This window comes from Heterocephalus glaber, unplaced genomic scaffold (assembly GCF_053883595.1).
Source record: "Heterocephalus glaber isolate CG9 unplaced genomic scaffold, H.glaber_assembly_v1.0 deba00001428, whole genome shotgun sequence".
NCBI classification, from domain to species: Eukaryota; Metazoa; Chordata; class Mammalia; order Rodentia; family Bathyergidae; genus Heterocephalus; species Heterocephalus glaber.
Genome location: NW_028258293.1, coordinates 28,809,464 through 28,826,536, shown reverse-complemented (window position 1 = coordinate 28,826,536; position 17,073 = coordinate 28,809,464). Strand labels below are relative to the sequence as shown.

The 17,073-nt window shown below is 40.6% G+C and overlaps 2 protein-coding genes across 6 annotated transcripts in view; one reads left to right on the top strand and one right to left on the bottom strand.

The window, feature by feature from the left end:
- Window positions 1-2,415, top strand: part of P4ha3 (prolyl 4-hydroxylase subunit alpha 3) — a 67,330-nt gene extending 64,915 nt beyond the window's left edge. For 3 of the 4 annotated variants that reach the window (XM_087211328.1, XM_021243289.2, XM_021243287.2), the window contains one exon: window positions 62-2,415. In XM_087211328.1, the coding sequence (XP_087067454.1) occupies window positions 62-249 (188 nt within the window). In that variant the 3' untranslated portion in view covers window positions 250-2,415. Of the gene's footprint in view, window positions 1-6 lie in introns of all 4 variants that reach the window. The other variant, XM_087211327.1, reaches the window with a different exon arrangement.
- A 69-nt stretch (window positions 2,416-2,484) lies between these two features.
- Window positions 2,485-17,073, bottom strand: part of Ppme1 (protein phosphatase methylesterase 1) — a 53,515-nt gene continuing 38,926 nt past the window's right edge. The window contains exons 8-14 of one of the 2 annotated variants that reach the window (XR_001182281.3): window positions 15,027-15,092; window positions 11,994-12,117; window positions 9,537-9,666; window positions 8,600-8,644; window positions 5,579-5,643; window positions 4,864-4,986; window positions 2,485-3,705 (exon numbers count right to left, since the gene is read on the bottom strand). Coding sequence is in view for 1 of the 2 variants with exons in the window: in XM_004863249.4 (XP_004863306.1) it covers window positions 3,687-3,705; window positions 4,919-4,986; window positions 5,579-5,643; window positions 8,600-8,644; window positions 9,537-9,666; window positions 11,994-12,117; window positions 15,027-15,092 (517 nt within the window). In the remaining variant the exon portion in view is untranslated. The remainder of the gene's footprint in view (window positions 3,706-4,863; window positions 4,987-5,578; window positions 5,644-8,599; window positions 8,645-9,536; window positions 9,667-11,993; window positions 12,118-15,026; window positions 15,093-17,073) is intronic. The other variant, XM_004863249.4, reaches the window with a different exon arrangement.

Sequence of the window (17,073 nt, the reverse complement as noted above, 5' to 3'; positions counted from 1 at the left end):
CTGCAGAGTTCCTCTTGGACATATTTTAGTGTGTGACAGAATGGTCTTTGGTTTGACCCAGGCATGCTTCTGCACCTGTTACACGCTTTCATTCAAGGATGCTGCAGTCTCCTTGATTCAAGGGTCCTCAGTTCATTTGTGCTCATCTGTAGGCTCTGCAAGGACACTATGACAGCCAGCGCAGAGCAGGTGCTCTTTAAAGATCTGGTAAGTGAATATATGAATGGCCCTTTCTCTGTTGGGGTGTAGTAGATGCTCAGACAACTTGGGATCAGAGGACAAAAATGCTGCCACCCTAGCATGGCTGTGGACAAGCCATTTCACATCTCTCAGCCTCAGCTTTCTTGCCTTTAAATCGGTGACAATGCCCATACTTGCTGGACATGTAGAAAAAGGATGAATGGAGATATAAGTGCTTAGCACAGTACTTGATGCTCAAGGAATGCTGGGCGTGGTGGCCCACACCTGCAATCCCAGCACTTGGGAGGCTGAGGCAGGAGGATCACCATGAATTCAAGGCCAGCCTGGATTACATAAGTGAGTTCAAGGACAGCCTGAACTACATAGTAAAAAAAACCAAAACTTGTCTCAAAACAAAAAGATCAAGGAACATTTCATTGTCAGACTCCAGTCATCAAACCTAAAAAGGTCTCATTTTCCTATCACACCTCGTCCTGCTGTTTTAAGTGAAGTATCTGGGTCCAAGTGATTTCTGTCCAGGATCTCTCATATCATTCAGGAGGCAGCGTTACATAGAAACAACCTAGGTTTGAATTCTGGCACTGTCACTTCTAATGTGTGTGAATTTGGATGTTTCTACCTGTAAAATAAATATAGTAGTACTTGTTTCATAGCATTGATCTGAGGATTAAATGATTTGTGTCAAGTAAATTATATGATGCTAAAAATTTGGTAATTATTTCATCTTGCCTGGCCAACAAAAGTAGCTGAAATGAGTGTCCCTGAAAACCACACAAGTGACCATGCTGCCCCACTGTGGACATAAGGGCATACAGCTCAGTGGAGGCACCCCCAGAAGATTGGTGGGAGAAATCAGATCACACAGAAGGCAGGCCCTTCTCTCCTCTGGTAGACAGCTCATGCTTTACCTGGAAATATTAGGTGAGTTGGGCCAGGGATTTAGCTCAGTGGTTCCACTGCCTGCCTCACAAGTGCAAGGACCCGATTCGAAAAGAAATATTAGGTGAACATCTAAACCTGAACTTCTCCAACATCAATGCACTTATTAAAATGCAGATCAGTACTGACTCAACAGGTCTGGAGCAGGGACAAAACCTATAAGGTGATACTGATGGTACTGGCACATGGACCATTCTGAGTAAAGAAAGTCTTTATGAGTATGACATAACACGAACTATTTATTAACTGTCTACCATGTGCCAGTTACTCTTTAAGAGAGAGCCAGGTGACCTATTTTAACGTATTCTTCAGGACCCTGTGGGGTAGGTGCTACTTATCTCGTTTCTAGATGAGGAAACCACAGCACAGAAAGAAAGTAGGTTGCTTCATCATACAGCCAGTAGGGGCTGGACCTTGGGTTCTAATTTAGGCACCCTGGCCCCAGAGTCTGCTAGGAAGATGACTCTAATAGTGTGGGGAAAGATGACCAGGTTGGAGGTTGGTAGGAAACCAGCAAGGGGGGGTACCAGAGTGAGCTAGGTGAGAGACAAAGAGGGCTAAGCTAGGGAGTGGCTGTGCAATAGAAAACAGGGACATAAAAAAAAGAGAGACTGGACAGCATTTGGTGGCAGATTAGTATACGAGGGGCACCAGTTAAGGGGACTCTGGGTGCTCTGTCTAGACAACTGGAGACATGGTTGTACTTCTTACTGAGCTAGGAAACATAGGAGCAAGAACAAATTTCATGGAGGCAAGGTCATTATGAAGTGGCTTTTGGTCATCTGGGAGACATGAGTTTAAGTAGATGGACCCAAGTCTATGGCTCAGTGGATGTAATCAGGGTTGTGAATAAAATTTTGGTGTTGGCATAAGTAAAGCCATGAGTGACTAAGGTCATGTGTGCACTGTCCTGTTCTGCATCCGTAGAGAGGGGACTGGAATCCAGGTTCCCTTGGACAGTGGCAAGAGTGGCTCTGTCCATCACATTGTGTATCTCAGATCTAGTGAGCAGGCAGAACACAAGATACTGACAGACTATAGGGAAAGTGGCTTGGGGAGTTTTTTTCTTTCTTCAGTGCTGGGAATTGAACCCAGGGGCTTTGCACTGAGGTATATCCCCAGCTTCCCACCCTACTTTTTGAGACAGAGTCTCTCAGTAACTTGTCTATGCTGTGCTTGAACTTGCAATCTTCCTGCCTTGGCCTCCCAGAGTTCTGGGATTACAGATATGCACCACCACATCTGGCTGTTTTTGGAGTTCTGTGGCAACTAAGTCTAATGAACCTTCCCGTAACCCTAGATTAGCAGAAATAAAGATAACTCCAGAGAGAAAGACCAGCTGAATAAAGGTTGGGAAATATTTATTTTCTTCAAACAAGGTCATAAATACAAAGAAACAAAGTAGGTCCCAGACTCTGGACCATGCAGCAGGACAGGGAAAGGAAGTTGTTGGGTGAAAGGTAGAGGGGACTACCTAAGACAGTCACAAAGAAGATGGGCTTTAGGAGACTTCCCCTCCTTGCCCTTGGAAATGGCGTGCCTGGGCAGCAGGGGGAAACCTCAGTGCTGGGATGAGGCAGCTAAGACTGAGGGCAAAGACAAGGGCAAAGACTGAGGGTGCAAGGTTGTAATGTTTCTATGTAGAGTGACATGAAAACCACAAATGGCAATGAGAAGCTATGGTCTAGAAAAGGCAAGTGGGCACTCTGCACACCTCCAGGAACCAACTACGAAAATGGTTAAATTATTAAAAACAATTCCACAGGGTTCAGCCTGTGGCTTTGTGCATGGGCTGTATTTAACCTGGGGTGCTTTTGGGCAGGTGAGGGCTCAAGAAGCCCCTGGAGCAGCCTGGCCTCAGCCCAGGGCAGGTGCCCGGACATGTGGGAGTGGAACAGTGGGCTCACCCAGATGGGAGCCCATGTGCTTGGACTGGCTGGACCTGATTTTCAGACTGGTTTCTTGTGATGCTTGCTATCCACCACCCCTCCTGTATCTAAGGCTGGGCTCCTGGCCTCTCTGGGTCTTCTCAACCTGTTTAGAGTAAGACTGGGATAAAACGGTACCTGACGGGTGTTTTATTTGAAAGGGAGAAATAAGGATCACCCTGTGCATTGTCCATCCCATGAGGTAAGGCAGGACCATGCCAAGAACAATATCAAGGAATGAAGGTCCCTGAGCCTGGGGAAACATTTGGATCCAGGTGCATTGCCAGATGCCAAGAATCAAAGCCCAGGGTGGTAGCTCTGGAGGCTTCACCCTAAGCAAGGCAAGGAAAACAGACAGGGGCTACCCCTCCCCAGGGAAGGGGTAAGAGCTAAGAATTCTGGACTGGGAAGGCCAATGCTGGACAAGGGGCCTGGAAAATAATGCTTTGGGTAGGAATACACAACAGGGTTTACACATCTAGGGATGCCCATCTATGGGGAGCCGGTGTCACGTGGCTGGACAGGATGGTGAGGAGGAAACAGCGGCATCACAGTGGCCTCTGGTGCGTTGTATTTACAACAGAGCTCAATGTTGAGGGTAGGGTAGATAGCAGGTCACTAACAGCCAGGAAACACACTGTCAAGGATAAAAAGAGAAGAGAAAACAAATTTAACCATTCCTAGCTTTTCCCGTTTATCATGTCCTCTTCAGGAAGCCTTGCTCTAATGACGACCATGGCCCTTGCAGCTCTGTCCCATCTCTTCATTGCCCCGCCACAGCTAGACAAAGGGTCTGCACTCAGTGTATTGTTCATTGGACGAAGGCTCCAAATAGTCTAGGGACCTCAGTCAAACAGTTTATTCAGAGAAATTAAATCTTCACTGTTGATTTCTGGTTCTCAATGGTTCAGCTGCTACAGGTATGATGTGACAAGACTGTCACTTCTGTGGCTCACTGTACTAGGCTCCCGTCATCATCTCTGATGCCTAACCAGCCTGTCACTCTCATCAACAAGGCCCTGCATTCAGAGTTGTTTAAGACAGAGAAAATTTCTTCAAACTTTCTGAGGGTAGGAAGCCAGTACTCCTGAACCTTCACCTTTCCAATGGCAAAAGTGACTCCTTATGATGCTGATGGAACGAGAGCCTTCCACGACACAGACTAAGTGCTCATGAGGTAAGCCAAACTCCCTGGTTAGGGTCAACCTGCCTCTCCTTCCTTCTCAACAAACTTCCTAGGATGAGAGGCCTGGCCCCCACTCTTCCTCTAGACCAGTGGTTTTCTTACTTTTGCCTCCCTTGAGACATACTATAATACCTGGAGGTATTTTTGGTTGTGGAACAGTGTGTAGGAGGTGCTACTGGCATCTAGTGAGTAGAGTTCATTGATGTTGCTCAACATCTTACAATCCATAGGACAACTCCCTACAACAAAGAATCACACATCCTGAAGTGTGCTGGGGTTGAAAACCTTGCTCTAGATTTCCACGCAAACTCCATGACCTGCCCAGCTCTGCTCAGCAGTAGAGCAAGAGAAGATATAAAGAACTTCTCTAGATAAGGACTGATTCTCAACCTAGCCTCCTCAGAGAAGGGGTAAGAAATGTTCATCACAGTGAGGGTCAGGAGATAAAGCAGACTTAACCACAGCCACAATCTACTGGCACAGCATATACAAGCATCCAATGTGGCTTTGTGGAAGCATGCATGGCAGGGTCTATTGAGGAAGAGGAAGAGGCATGGTGACCCAGAGCAGGTAGTGGTTAGGCTGAGATATTCACAGCCCTGCAAATACCTATGTGTTGGTGTTGGCCGCACTGCTGGGCTCCTAAGCCCTGGCACATCCTTACCACTGGAATCCACCGATGGGCTCTGCAAACCTGTGCCGGATCAGGAAAGTGGCAACAGCTTCAGCTACCTGAAAAGGGAAGAGATATTCCAGATTATATAAAAGCCAGTGATGGTGCTTAGCCTTGGAAGTCGTGTGGGCTCTTCCTGGAAGGAGAGGCTTGATGGTGTCCTCATGAATCCCATCAGTCTGAGTACCTTGATATCAAAAGGGCCTGGGCTAGGAGGCCCCTCCCCTCCATCCTTGCCAGGAATTGCTCCAGACAGGTCAGAAGGAATGAGGGCTTATCTCCTTACAGTTACAAAGCACCTTTTTCCACAGGAGGAACCCTTATTACTTCCCATGACTAGAGTTTAAGGTGTAGTTCAACCCTCATTACCCCTTCTTCCACCTGGCTTTTAAAAGGGGGTAATGGAGTAGTAGAGCTTTAAGATCTTAACCTTTGGACCATGGGATCAAAGAGCAGTTCCTCAGCCAAGACACACAAAAGCAAGACCATAGGCAGCTGCTAGGGAGACATTTGGGGAGCTGATAGAATTTCATAGACCCCACAGCAGCTTCTTCAGGTAAGCACTGAGATTCAGAGGCTCGTCCAATCTTCTGTGACATCCAAGGTTACTCTCACAGTTGTCCTTTTATATTCATTGAGCACCAGACTCACCTTGTCAGGGGCATCCTCATGGACTGCATGGCCACACTGGGGTAGGACCTGCATCTGGAACTTCCCTAGAGAGGAAACAAAGCCAGGTAATCTCATGAATTTAAATCTCTCCTTACCATGTCTGGAGCTTTACAGGTCACTCCAGGAATCTAGCACCTTATACCCAAAAACCTCTGGAGTCAGTTACAAAGTCTTTGATGAGGACATTAACACCTGTAAATGTAACCTGGAGCCAATCATTTTCCCTATACTTTTTCCTTCCAGACTTTAGTGTACATTTACTTTGGGCAAAACACATAGCAGAAAATAATCTGTCCTCATGAGACTTATAGTCCAGAAGAGGAGTAAACACAAAACCCAACATTTGAATGTAGTACATAGATCATATCATGAAACTGGGCACATGGGTAGGGCTTTAAAATCTTGGGAAAAGAAGCTTCACAATCCAGCAGGTATCCAGGAGGGCGTATGCAAAGGGAAAAAGAAAAGAAGGCCTTAAATGGTATTTGTTCCTCAAAATAAAAGAAGACTGATATGGTGTTTATGAGAATGGTTAGCAGTAAAGCTAAAGATGTGAGCAGGGACAACATTAAGGATTTTGTAAGATATATTAAAGTTCTTGAAATTTTATTACTATAAGAAGTTGCTACTTGAGCATTTCAGTGCCAGGTAATATATACTAACTACTTTCTTATACTGTTTTATGGAACATGGTAAGCTCACAACTAACGTGAAAGTAGTAGAACACTTGCCTAGCATGCATAAGGCCTGGTATTGAGGCTCCAGGCTCAATCCCAAGCAAAAAAAAAGGGGGGTGGGATGATTGATAAAGATTTCCAAAGAGATAAAGGATACAGGACCTACAGATCTCATACGCAGAGAGAACAAACTTTCTGAGCCTCAGTTTTTCCTTTTATAAAATAAGAGAATAAGCTCAGGAAGTCCTAATCATCATAGCTTGTGGTTTTTGCCCAGTTACACAGTGCTTCAAGAAGTTTCCAATGTACTCTTCTATCCATTCTTAAAACTGATTCTCAAATCTACCCTATAAATTAACACAGGATAAATATGAAATATTTTTGAGATGATGAAACTGAAGCCATGATTAGAGAACTATCTTGTCCAAGGCTGCTTAATTAGTTCAGGGCCTGAGACCATTCCATTCAGTAAAACCCAGCTAATATCCCTCTTTTCTTGCTATAAGCTCTGGGGGCACCAGCCCAGCCATCTCTTCCTTGTATCTCTTAAGGTAGATCTAACTGCATTCATAATCCAAACAGCAGTGTGTGGCCCTCTTGTTGTGTAAGCTTATATTTTACATCCTCTGTTGTTTGCTTCCCCAAGAGCATGTCAGTTCTGTGGTAATGGGACTGGTAATATTACATGCTCTATATCCCTGGGGTACTGAGTAGGTGCTTAGTAAGTCTTGAATGAATGATTAGACTCAAACCCTGTAATTCCAATCCCCTGGCCTTTCTATTAGATCAGCCTCTGAAGACTCAGGATGTACTTTCCATTCTTCATTTGGAAGAGTGGGAGTAAGTAGTTAGGAAGAACTCACACATATTAATAACACTGTGCTGTATACACATAAAATAATATGACCCCAAATAATCCTCAATTATCCTATGAATCAGGAATATTCCAAATCTTCTCTAATTTTACAGACCTTAGGTTCAGAGAACCTAAATTATATAATCAAGTCACTTCATGAGTAACTGGTAGGTTTCTAGGATCCTATATCAAATTTAGCTCGTTTGAACACAGTACTGGGAAGGCTGTGCTTTAGAATCTATGCAGACTTAGCCACTTCCCTTTGTTCTATAGGCTATCTCTCAATCTACTTATTTATTTTCTATACTCATAGGATACTTGCTTTAAAAGAGAAAGTGCTCTTGCCATAATCAATTCTGAAGAAACGGGAGGGCATCTAATGAGGAACTAGGTATCATACGCTTGCTGGTACTTCTTCTTTCCCCACCCCCAAAGCTGCAATGTCTATTGTCTCCACCTTCAGCAACTCTTTTACCTATACTAAAACAAGAAACTCCACAGAATTGGTCCCACTGCCTCCAGTGCCATATGGCAAACAGACTTGCACCTGTACACAGTGCTCAACACATCACTTTCCTACTCATACTATATGATCCCTTTGAGGCTGCCATTAATTTTCTCATTTTACACATTTAGAAAACTGATGCAGAGGCAGGTCAGAGAGCAATATTCAAAACCCACTTCGCCCAGCTTTGGAGCCTTTTACCTCTTCTTTACACGTTATCTTCTAAACAGATTTTATAATTTTTGGTATCTAGAGTATCCTGGACATTTCCCTTTCCTCAAAAATTCTATACATATTTTATATTTTCCTTAAAATTCTATATTATTCCTAAACAATAATAAAAATACTGATCAATATTTAGAATATCTCCATTCACAATATTATATACCTACGTAGTACTTTCTAACTTTCTAATACATTGCCTCATTTTAATTCTTATAACTGAGACATCAATGATGTTAAAAATCCCCATTTTTAGCAGGGCATGGTGGCACAATGCCTATAATCCCAGCACTTGGGAGGCTGAGGCAGGAGGACTGCTGTGAGTTTGAGGCCAGTCTGGGCTACAAGTAAGTTCAAAGCCAGCCTGAACTAACAGCGAGACCCTGTCTCAAAAAACAAAGAAACAGGGCCGGGGATGTGGCTCAGTGGCACAGCACTTGTATGGCAAGCACAAGGTCCTGAGTTCGATTCCCAGTACAAATGAATGAATGAATGAAGTAAAATAAAATCCTCATTTTTAGATGGAAAAACAAAAAAGGCAATCAATACTCAAAAAAGGGAAATACTTGCTCATAACTATATGGCATGTCTGAAGTAGAAGTGGATGTCAAACAGGTCTGATTCTAAAACTCATGCTCTCTCCACTGTACCTTACCTTCTCAGAATATTAATTTCCACATAACTCCCTGTTTCTTTGCCCTCGGAAAAGGGTTCTAGGGTATAACTTATAGATAACTTACCTTGCATCTGGCCAATGGTTAGATCTTTATCCAACCTATCAACACCTAGAATAAAACAAGAAAATTCACAAGTAGCTTACTAGAAAAGGCCCTATGAAATAGGTTTTACTATTCAAGCACTAAGTCAAAATTGTTACAAAGTTATAAACATGATGCATGATTCTCAATGCATCTTCGTGACAACCCTGACTCCCAGATGGTGTATTTTTACCAGATGAAACTTTCTAGGTTGAGATTTCTCTGCACTAATTTTGCTCATTTAAAGTAGTTTCTGGAAATAAAGTTTTACTGTTTTGATTCTTGTAATATACAGAATATTATACTACTATGTCTACTATTATACTACTATGTCTAGGAGGACAACTTGGGTTTGACCAGACACAAAGACCAGGCCAAAATCAGGCAGGCCATCCCAGGTGGAAGCTTATGTTTAGCTAGGTTAGGGATTGGATGAGGAGAAAGGGCATAGAAAAGGATGGAGGCACTCAAGTTTGATTAGTAGTTTTAATGCAATCATATCCAGATGACAATATACTCACAATACCATGGACCAAACTGTGTTCTCCAAAATTCATGTTGAAGCCCTGAACTACAATGTGACTGTATTTAAAGATAGGGTCTATAATTATGGTAATTATGGTTAGATAAGGTCATAAGAATGGGTCTCCGATACAAAAGAATTAAAGTTCTTATATGAAGAAACACCAGAGAGCACACTTTTGCTTTCTCTTGGCCATGTGAGAGCACAGAGAGAAGGCAGCTCTCTGCAAACCAGGAAGAGAAACTATACCAGAATTCAACCTTACTGGTACCCTGATCTTGGACTTTCAGCCTCCAGAGTTATGAAGAAATATGTAACTGTTGTTTAAGCCACCCAATCTATGGTATCTTATTATGGCAGCCAAGATGACAAATATAGGCACACACTTACACTTACCAGCCAAGAGCAGCAATTTAGGAATAGGGCAACTAAGAAAGAGATTGGATAAGCCTCGGAACCAGCCATCCCAGTATTTTTCTGTTTTTGCCAGTTCAATTCTCCAGGTATATGGATGGTCTTTCTTGGTCTGGAGGAATAAGAGCAAGTTCTGAGTCTCTGAGGGCAACTCCTAGAGAAACAGGATAAAAACTAGGTCCCTGGGAAAAGGAAAGGGAAGGAAACTAGCTCTTACTAAGGACCTACCGTAACCCAGACATTTAGTATACATTTAATTCTTATAACAAAATAACCCCAAATACAAAACTATTTAAAGAACAAAATAAGTCAGAAGGCAGGGAAGCAGACTTTGTGGAGACAGGAAGGGGATCTGAGGATAGGAGAGAACAGAAGGGAGAGGAAGGGGAAGTAAAAAGTATTAGGATGAAATATATGTGCCAATTCCCCAAGATGAATATGATTGTTATGTATTATAAACATATAATAATAATGTGAGGGCCAGGGATTTAGCTCAGTGGTTCCAGCGCCTGCCTTGAAAGCACGAGGTCCTGAGTTCAATCCCTGGTACCAAAAAAACAAAAAAATAATAAGTGAAAATAAGTAAAATCAATGAGAAAACTATTAGAAGTTAGTTTAGTCAGATCAGAGGCTATAAGGTCAATACATATACTGTAATCAGTTAAATTTCTATGTATTGATAACAATTAGATAAAATTTAAAAATGCCTTATAATTATGTCAAAAATATAAAGTACTTAGGAATGAAGTTAACAACAGTAGTTCAAAAACATCTCAATGTAAATTTAAAAACACTGCTTTGCTTAAAGTCTAAATATAAAAAACTCTACAAACAGTCTTTATAGGTTATTATAATTTAATTTTTAGTTTCAAGTTTTCTTTTTTATTCTAGTAAGCCTCCCTCCACCTCTCTTTCTCTTTTTTTGGGTACTAGGGCTTGAACTCAGGACCTCTTGCTGTGTCTTTTTAAAAGATATGATGTCTGTCTGTGTTGCCCAGGCTGACCCCAAACTCTTGGGCTCAACTGATCTTCCTGCTTCAGCCCCTCAAGAAGCTGGGATTTGGGGCATGTGCCATCATATTCAGCTACTTCTGTTGTTTTCAATAAACTTAAGAAACTTTCTTAAGACACAAAGACAGTAAACTACAGAACAAACATTGAGCTCTTTTTATACCTAGTTGGCAAAAAGGGCATACCATCAAAAGAATACAAAGACCACATTGCAGTATGAAAAAAAGCTTACGATATAACATTAAGTGACAGAAGCAGAGTACAACACATCATCTAAGTTAAGATTACTATATTTATGGGACCACGTGGGAAAATTGAAAATTTATTTGTTGGTAGAGTACCTTTTTCTCATATTTTGATTTATGATGATACAGTGTCCATGCAATAGGAATTCTAAAACAGGAACTATGGCACAAATATGAAAAACATCGACAGCTATTATACTGTGGCAGTTGGAAAGTTGATGGGCACACAGTATACACCAAACATGAGCTGGACAAATAAATGATTCTTCATACTTTCCTGCATTAGTCACTTTACAAAAATCTCAGCATGAACATCAGATAGTAACATGCTGTGTTAAAGATCACTGGGTAGTTATGATGTCCATATTACCCAAAGTGATCTACAGATTCAATGCAGTCTCTCATCAATATCCCAATGGCATTATTTTGAGAATTTTTTTATGATCTTAAAATCATGTAAAATCTCTTGAGATCTGCAATAACTAAACAATTTTTACAAAGAGAAACAAAATTAAAGAACTTATACTTTCTGATTTCAAAACTATTACCAGGCTGGAATAATTAAGAGTTTGGAACTGACATAAAGACAGACGAAAGGAATTGAATAGAGAGCCCAGAAATAAATCCTAACATGTGTGGTCAAAATGACCTTTGAAAAGAGTATTTAGACAATTCACTGGGAAATGGATAGTCTCTTCCAAAAACAGTACTGAGATAACAGAACAAAGGAAATATAGATGGACAATAAGCATATGAAAATATGATAAACATTAACAGTCACTGGGGGAGTACAAATCAAAACCACAAATGAGATACCATTCCATACCCAGTAAGATGACTATAATAAAAAAGAGAGACAATAATAAGTGTTGTTAAGGATACAGAAAAACTGGAAACTTCATATACTGCTAGTGGAAATGTAAAACTTAGTGCTTTTAAAACCATTTCCTCAAAAGATTACACATTTGGGCCGGGTATATATTGTAATTTTTATGTTCCAATTGGTCAGAGCTACAAAAGTGTTTCATATCTCATAGTTAATCTAAGTATCTCTTATGATAGTGTTTCTACCCCCTAAAATATCTAATGGTAGACAAAAAAACATCATCTCTCTGCCCCTTCCCCACCCACACATGGAACCATCCCTTACTCCATCTTTCCAAGAAGGAAGGCCTTCACCTACCTCCATGTCATCTTCCTTTTTCCTTTTGTTTACTGACTCACTTCCTTCTTCATCTTCTTCTTCCTCCTCTATGATTCCTTCCACTATAGATTTTGAGCCTTCTGGACTTGCAATTCCTTCACACCTAGATTTTTAAAAAGAACAATCACATGTCTGTTTTTATGACAAATTATCTCAAAGATATTCATATTTATGGCCCTTTATAATCAGGAGGAGGATGTGAAAATGTTCATTTCCAGGGCTGCAGAAGATTATGGCTAATGCGTGACTCTACTCTAACTGGTTTCCAGTTCTTATAACCAAAACTGATCCACAAAAAGAGAGCAACCATTTCCTGAGGCATGGTGACAAGAGTCTTATTTGGCATTCTCTGATATAATCTTCATAACAATCCTATGAAATAGACCCTGAAGAATTAAAAAAACTGCCCAGAATTACCCACCTCATTAGTGGGTAAGACTGGGATGTAAATTTAGGCCAACTAACTTCAAAGCATGGTGTTTTTCTGCTGTACCCTGCTTAAGCAGCACAAGGGTCAAATACAATAATAAAAGGTCCCACTTTTTAATTAGCTGATAGAAACCACCAATTGTAACAACCAGGGCCAGCTGAACCTTGCAGATTAGATCACCTGATCCAAGCAATTATTGTTGTTTTTCCATCTTAGAAATGGTATCTCTTTATTAAGTAATTAGGTAGAAAAATTATTATATGAATGGCTTGTACCATAATTCCTTTTAGAGAGAATTTGATGGAAAAAATACACTGATAAGAACTAAAGGTAAAAATTCCAAGTGCAGCTAGTGTCAAAGTTTGCTCAGCATCATAGAAAGGGATTTGTTACTGGCCTTGAGAAGGAGAGAGAGAAAGGAGAGCCGGGAGAGAACAAGCAAGAGAGAGACTGATAAATTGAAGGGCCTGAAGTAGATTTTTAAGAATTGTAACTTCTATCTCCTCTATCAAACCTTCAGTAAAGTGTATAGTCACAAATGTTTTACTAAGTGGGGGTTTTCTATGAAACTTGAGGTGCCAAGCTTTACAGCTATTACATAGTATGGCATGATTTTTTTTTAAAAAGTGTTACAAAGAAACTTGTGCTCTGAACTTCCAAAGCCTGGGATAAGGAAGTCCAAAGCAGTTCACCTAGATCAAAAAGGGTGGAAAGATTCTGGCTATTTGAAATATACATATTCACAAACCACTGAAATAAAATTAAGGAGAAAACACCATCTGAAATAAAATTTGCATAAGCAAAGGGTTCTTGAATAGAACTCCAAGACCACAGGAAATAACAGCAAGAATCAACAAATAGTACTACATCAAATTAAAAAGTTTCCACACAGCAAATGAAATAATCAGTGGAATGACAACCTACAGGATGGGAAAAAATTTTTATCAGCTACTCTGTGTACTTCTTTATACATCTAGAATATAAAAATAACTCAAAAATACCAAAACAGTCAAACAACTCAATCAATAAATTAGCAAAAGAATTGAACAGATACTTCTCAAAATAAGTAGTACAGATGGCCAATAAGTATATGAAATGTTCAACATCTTTAGTCATTAGGGAAAAACTACATCTATCTTATCCCAGCCAGAATGGCTATTGTCAAGAATATAAAAAAAACTGAGAAATGCTGGCAAGGATGTGAGGAAAAAGGAACCTTTCTACACTGCTGGTGGGAATGTAAGTTATTATAGCCATTATGGAAATCAATAGGGAGATTCCTCAAAAAGCTAAAAGTAGAACTACCATTTGATCCAGCAATACTACTCCTTGGTATATACCAGAAGGAATTAAAGTCAGCATTTCATAGGGAAACTTCTATACCCATGTTTACTCCAGCACAATATACAACAGCCAAGATATGGAACCAGTCTAGCTGCCCATCAACAGGTGACTAAAGAAAATGTGCTATATATACACAATGGAGTATCAGTCTGCCATAGAAAAGAACAACATCTTGTCAATTACAGAAAAATGGATGGATCTGGAAATCATCATGTCGACGAGTGAAATAAGCCAGACTCAGAAAGATAAATATTGAATGCTCTCCCTAATATGTGGAATCTAAAAAAAATGACACAAAAGTAGAAGTGAAACTATTATCAGACAAGAGGAAGGGAAAAAGGGGTGTAGGGATGGGCAACAGGGAGCATAAATATGATTAAAATACACTGTATTATATACACCCCCACCCCAACATGTGACACTAGGGAGGGTAGGGCAAGGGAGGTGATGGGAGAAATGATTAAAGTATGTTATGTGCAAGTACAAATCTACCAAAATGAAACCCATTAATCGGTATAACCAATATGCACTAATAAAATGTGGGAAAAAATAAGGCAGTATATATAAAATACTTTGAACAGTGCCTAACAAATAGTAAGCACTCAATAATGCCATTATCATTTTCATCTAACTTTTACGGTCTTGTTTATTTTATTGGATAGATTTTATCAAGTAACCTATAGTTTATTTTGTGGCTACACAGCAATACCCAGAACCTATGTAACTCTACCAAAAAAGACCAATTGGGCTAAATAATTTTAGCTTAATTTTAGTATCTGGCTTTCATTCTGGCTGTGTCAGAGTTTTTATATTGTAATTTCCTTACAACAAGAGTTGGCTTAGGAGACTGTTGCCAGAATAAAATCACATCTGCCAGCACTAAAGTGGACACTTAAGTTTTTAAAGTTTATTCTCTGGAATGCTTCAATTTTTAACACTTAAGAGTTGTCTAATATAATAGCATATTTAAACACTAACTGGCTTTGAAAGAGAAGGAAGGAAAGAAGGGAGGGAGGGAAGAAAAAGAAATAACAAAGGTAGGGCAGGAAAGGAGAAGGAAGAGAAGGAGGGAAGGAAGAGAAGACATAAAAAGAGGTGAGACCTATATGGCAGGCCCAACTGAGTCATCTGTAAAATTACTGGAATGGTAGAACAGGTACAAGACAAGAGAAGCAATCTATAATTCCCATATCATATTTTAGCCTTTAACCAGCCCAAAAGGAAAAAATAAGACTTACTGTTTGACTTGGCCAACCATTGAGACACGGGCCGACTCCAGATTTCGAATCTGGCCACTCTTCACACTAAGAGAGAAAAGTGGGAAATGAGAGAGGAAGTTATTCAGGATTTACTCATCACATCACTAGAACCAAATGAATAATTCTGCAGATTCTATGGGATCTAAATCCTACGTTGCTTACTATGAAGACTACCCACTGCTCACCTGAGTACTATAGCTAATATGACAGACAGTAAAAAGTGAAGACATTGTGGCCATTTCAGTCTGCAAATATTTGCCGAGAGTATTATGAGCCAGCCCTGTGCTCAAAAGTACATGATTCAGTAGGGACAAAAAAAGACATGAACAGACAGTGTTATATAATAAGGCAAGATTCAAAAGAAGCACTTTATTCTGAATGAGGATGTTGAGGAAAGTTTCCCCCAAATCCTGCCTAAACTAAGAACTGAAAATAAGAAATTAAACAGAAAATAAGTGTGGTCAGAAAGAGTGTGATCAGAGCACTATAGATTGAAGCACTATGAGCAAAGGTATTGTGATATAAAAGTCAGCAGGACGATGATCTTAGAGAACTGAGGGCAAGAGAGGGTAAACGGAGAGTGTGACAGATTAGGACTGTAGGCAGGGGCTAGCTCCATACGGTCTAAATGTGTTCCTCAAAGTTTCTATGTTAATTCCCTTGCAACAGTGCTGAGACATGGGCCCTTGAAGAGGTCATGAGGGCTGAGCTTTGCCCTGAATTAACATCTTAATCACAAGAGTAGATTTGGAAGGCTCTGGGTTCAACCCCTAGCTCTGGTGGGGGTTGGGGAGAGTGGGTTTGTTATAAAGATAAATTTAGCCCCCTCTTGTTCTTTCTCACTGTGTAATGTTCTCTACCATGTAATGACACAGCAATAAGGCTCTCACTAGACCCAAGCCCCATGACCCTGGACTTCCCAGCCTCCCTCATGAGCCAAATAAAATTCTATTTTAGAGGGCCAGGGATTTAGCTCAGTGGTACCCACCTGCCTCACAAGTGCAAGGACCCGAGTTCGATCCCCAGTACCCCCAAAAAACAAAAACAAAACAAAACAAAAAATTCTATTGAGAAATCAGTTTGTGGTATTCTGCTATAGCAGCATAAGCTGGATAAAGACACATGACAAGCTATAGAGCTATAGAGCTACAGAATCTAAGCTACAGAGCTAGGTAAACAGTTGAGTCTTCTACTATTTATCTACCTAAATACATCTAAGGGTAAAGCAAAATGACTGCAACCCCAAGAAAACTGGGAACCCTCCCTAAAGCAGGCTACAAAGAGAATCTATTTCTTTAAACTTCTTAGTTTTAAAATATGCAAATTTTAGGCGCTGGGTGTGTAGTTCAGTGGCAGAGTGCTTGCCTAACATGGGCAAAGTCCTGGATTATATCCCCAGCACTACACACACACATACATGCACATACACACACATGCATGTGCACCTCATGCAAAATTTTAACTCCTCCCCAGACAATAACATTGTTTCTTACTTCAGTAATAAACAAAAGCAATCTGAACAACTTCCTCATCTTTCAACCATCAATGGACCCTACACATTTACCATACCTTAATTTCTAATCATACACTCTGCCTTGATACACAGTTTGTTGTTTTGTTGTTATTGTTGTCTTCTGTGGTGCTGGGGATCAAACCAAAGCCTCATGAATGTCAGGCAAAGCCAGGTATGGTGGCACATGCCTGTATACCAAGCACTCAGGAGGCTGAGGCAGGAGGAGAGTTCAAGGCCAACCTGGGCTACATACTGAGTTCAAGGCCAGCCTGAATTACAGAGTGAGACCCTGTCTCAAACAAAACAAAACAAAACAAAACTGCTAGGCAAGCACTCTACCACTGCGCTAAACCCTTAGCCCCTTGATGCTGGTTAATACTGTACATGAAATTTTCTGTTCCTAGTCAAATATAACCTTGGATACTAGTTCCCACCCCTCTTGTTTCTGAGAGGATATGTGTTTCCTTCAGTTACCAACTCTTTCTTTGGTGCCCTTATTTTTTTCTCTAGTAA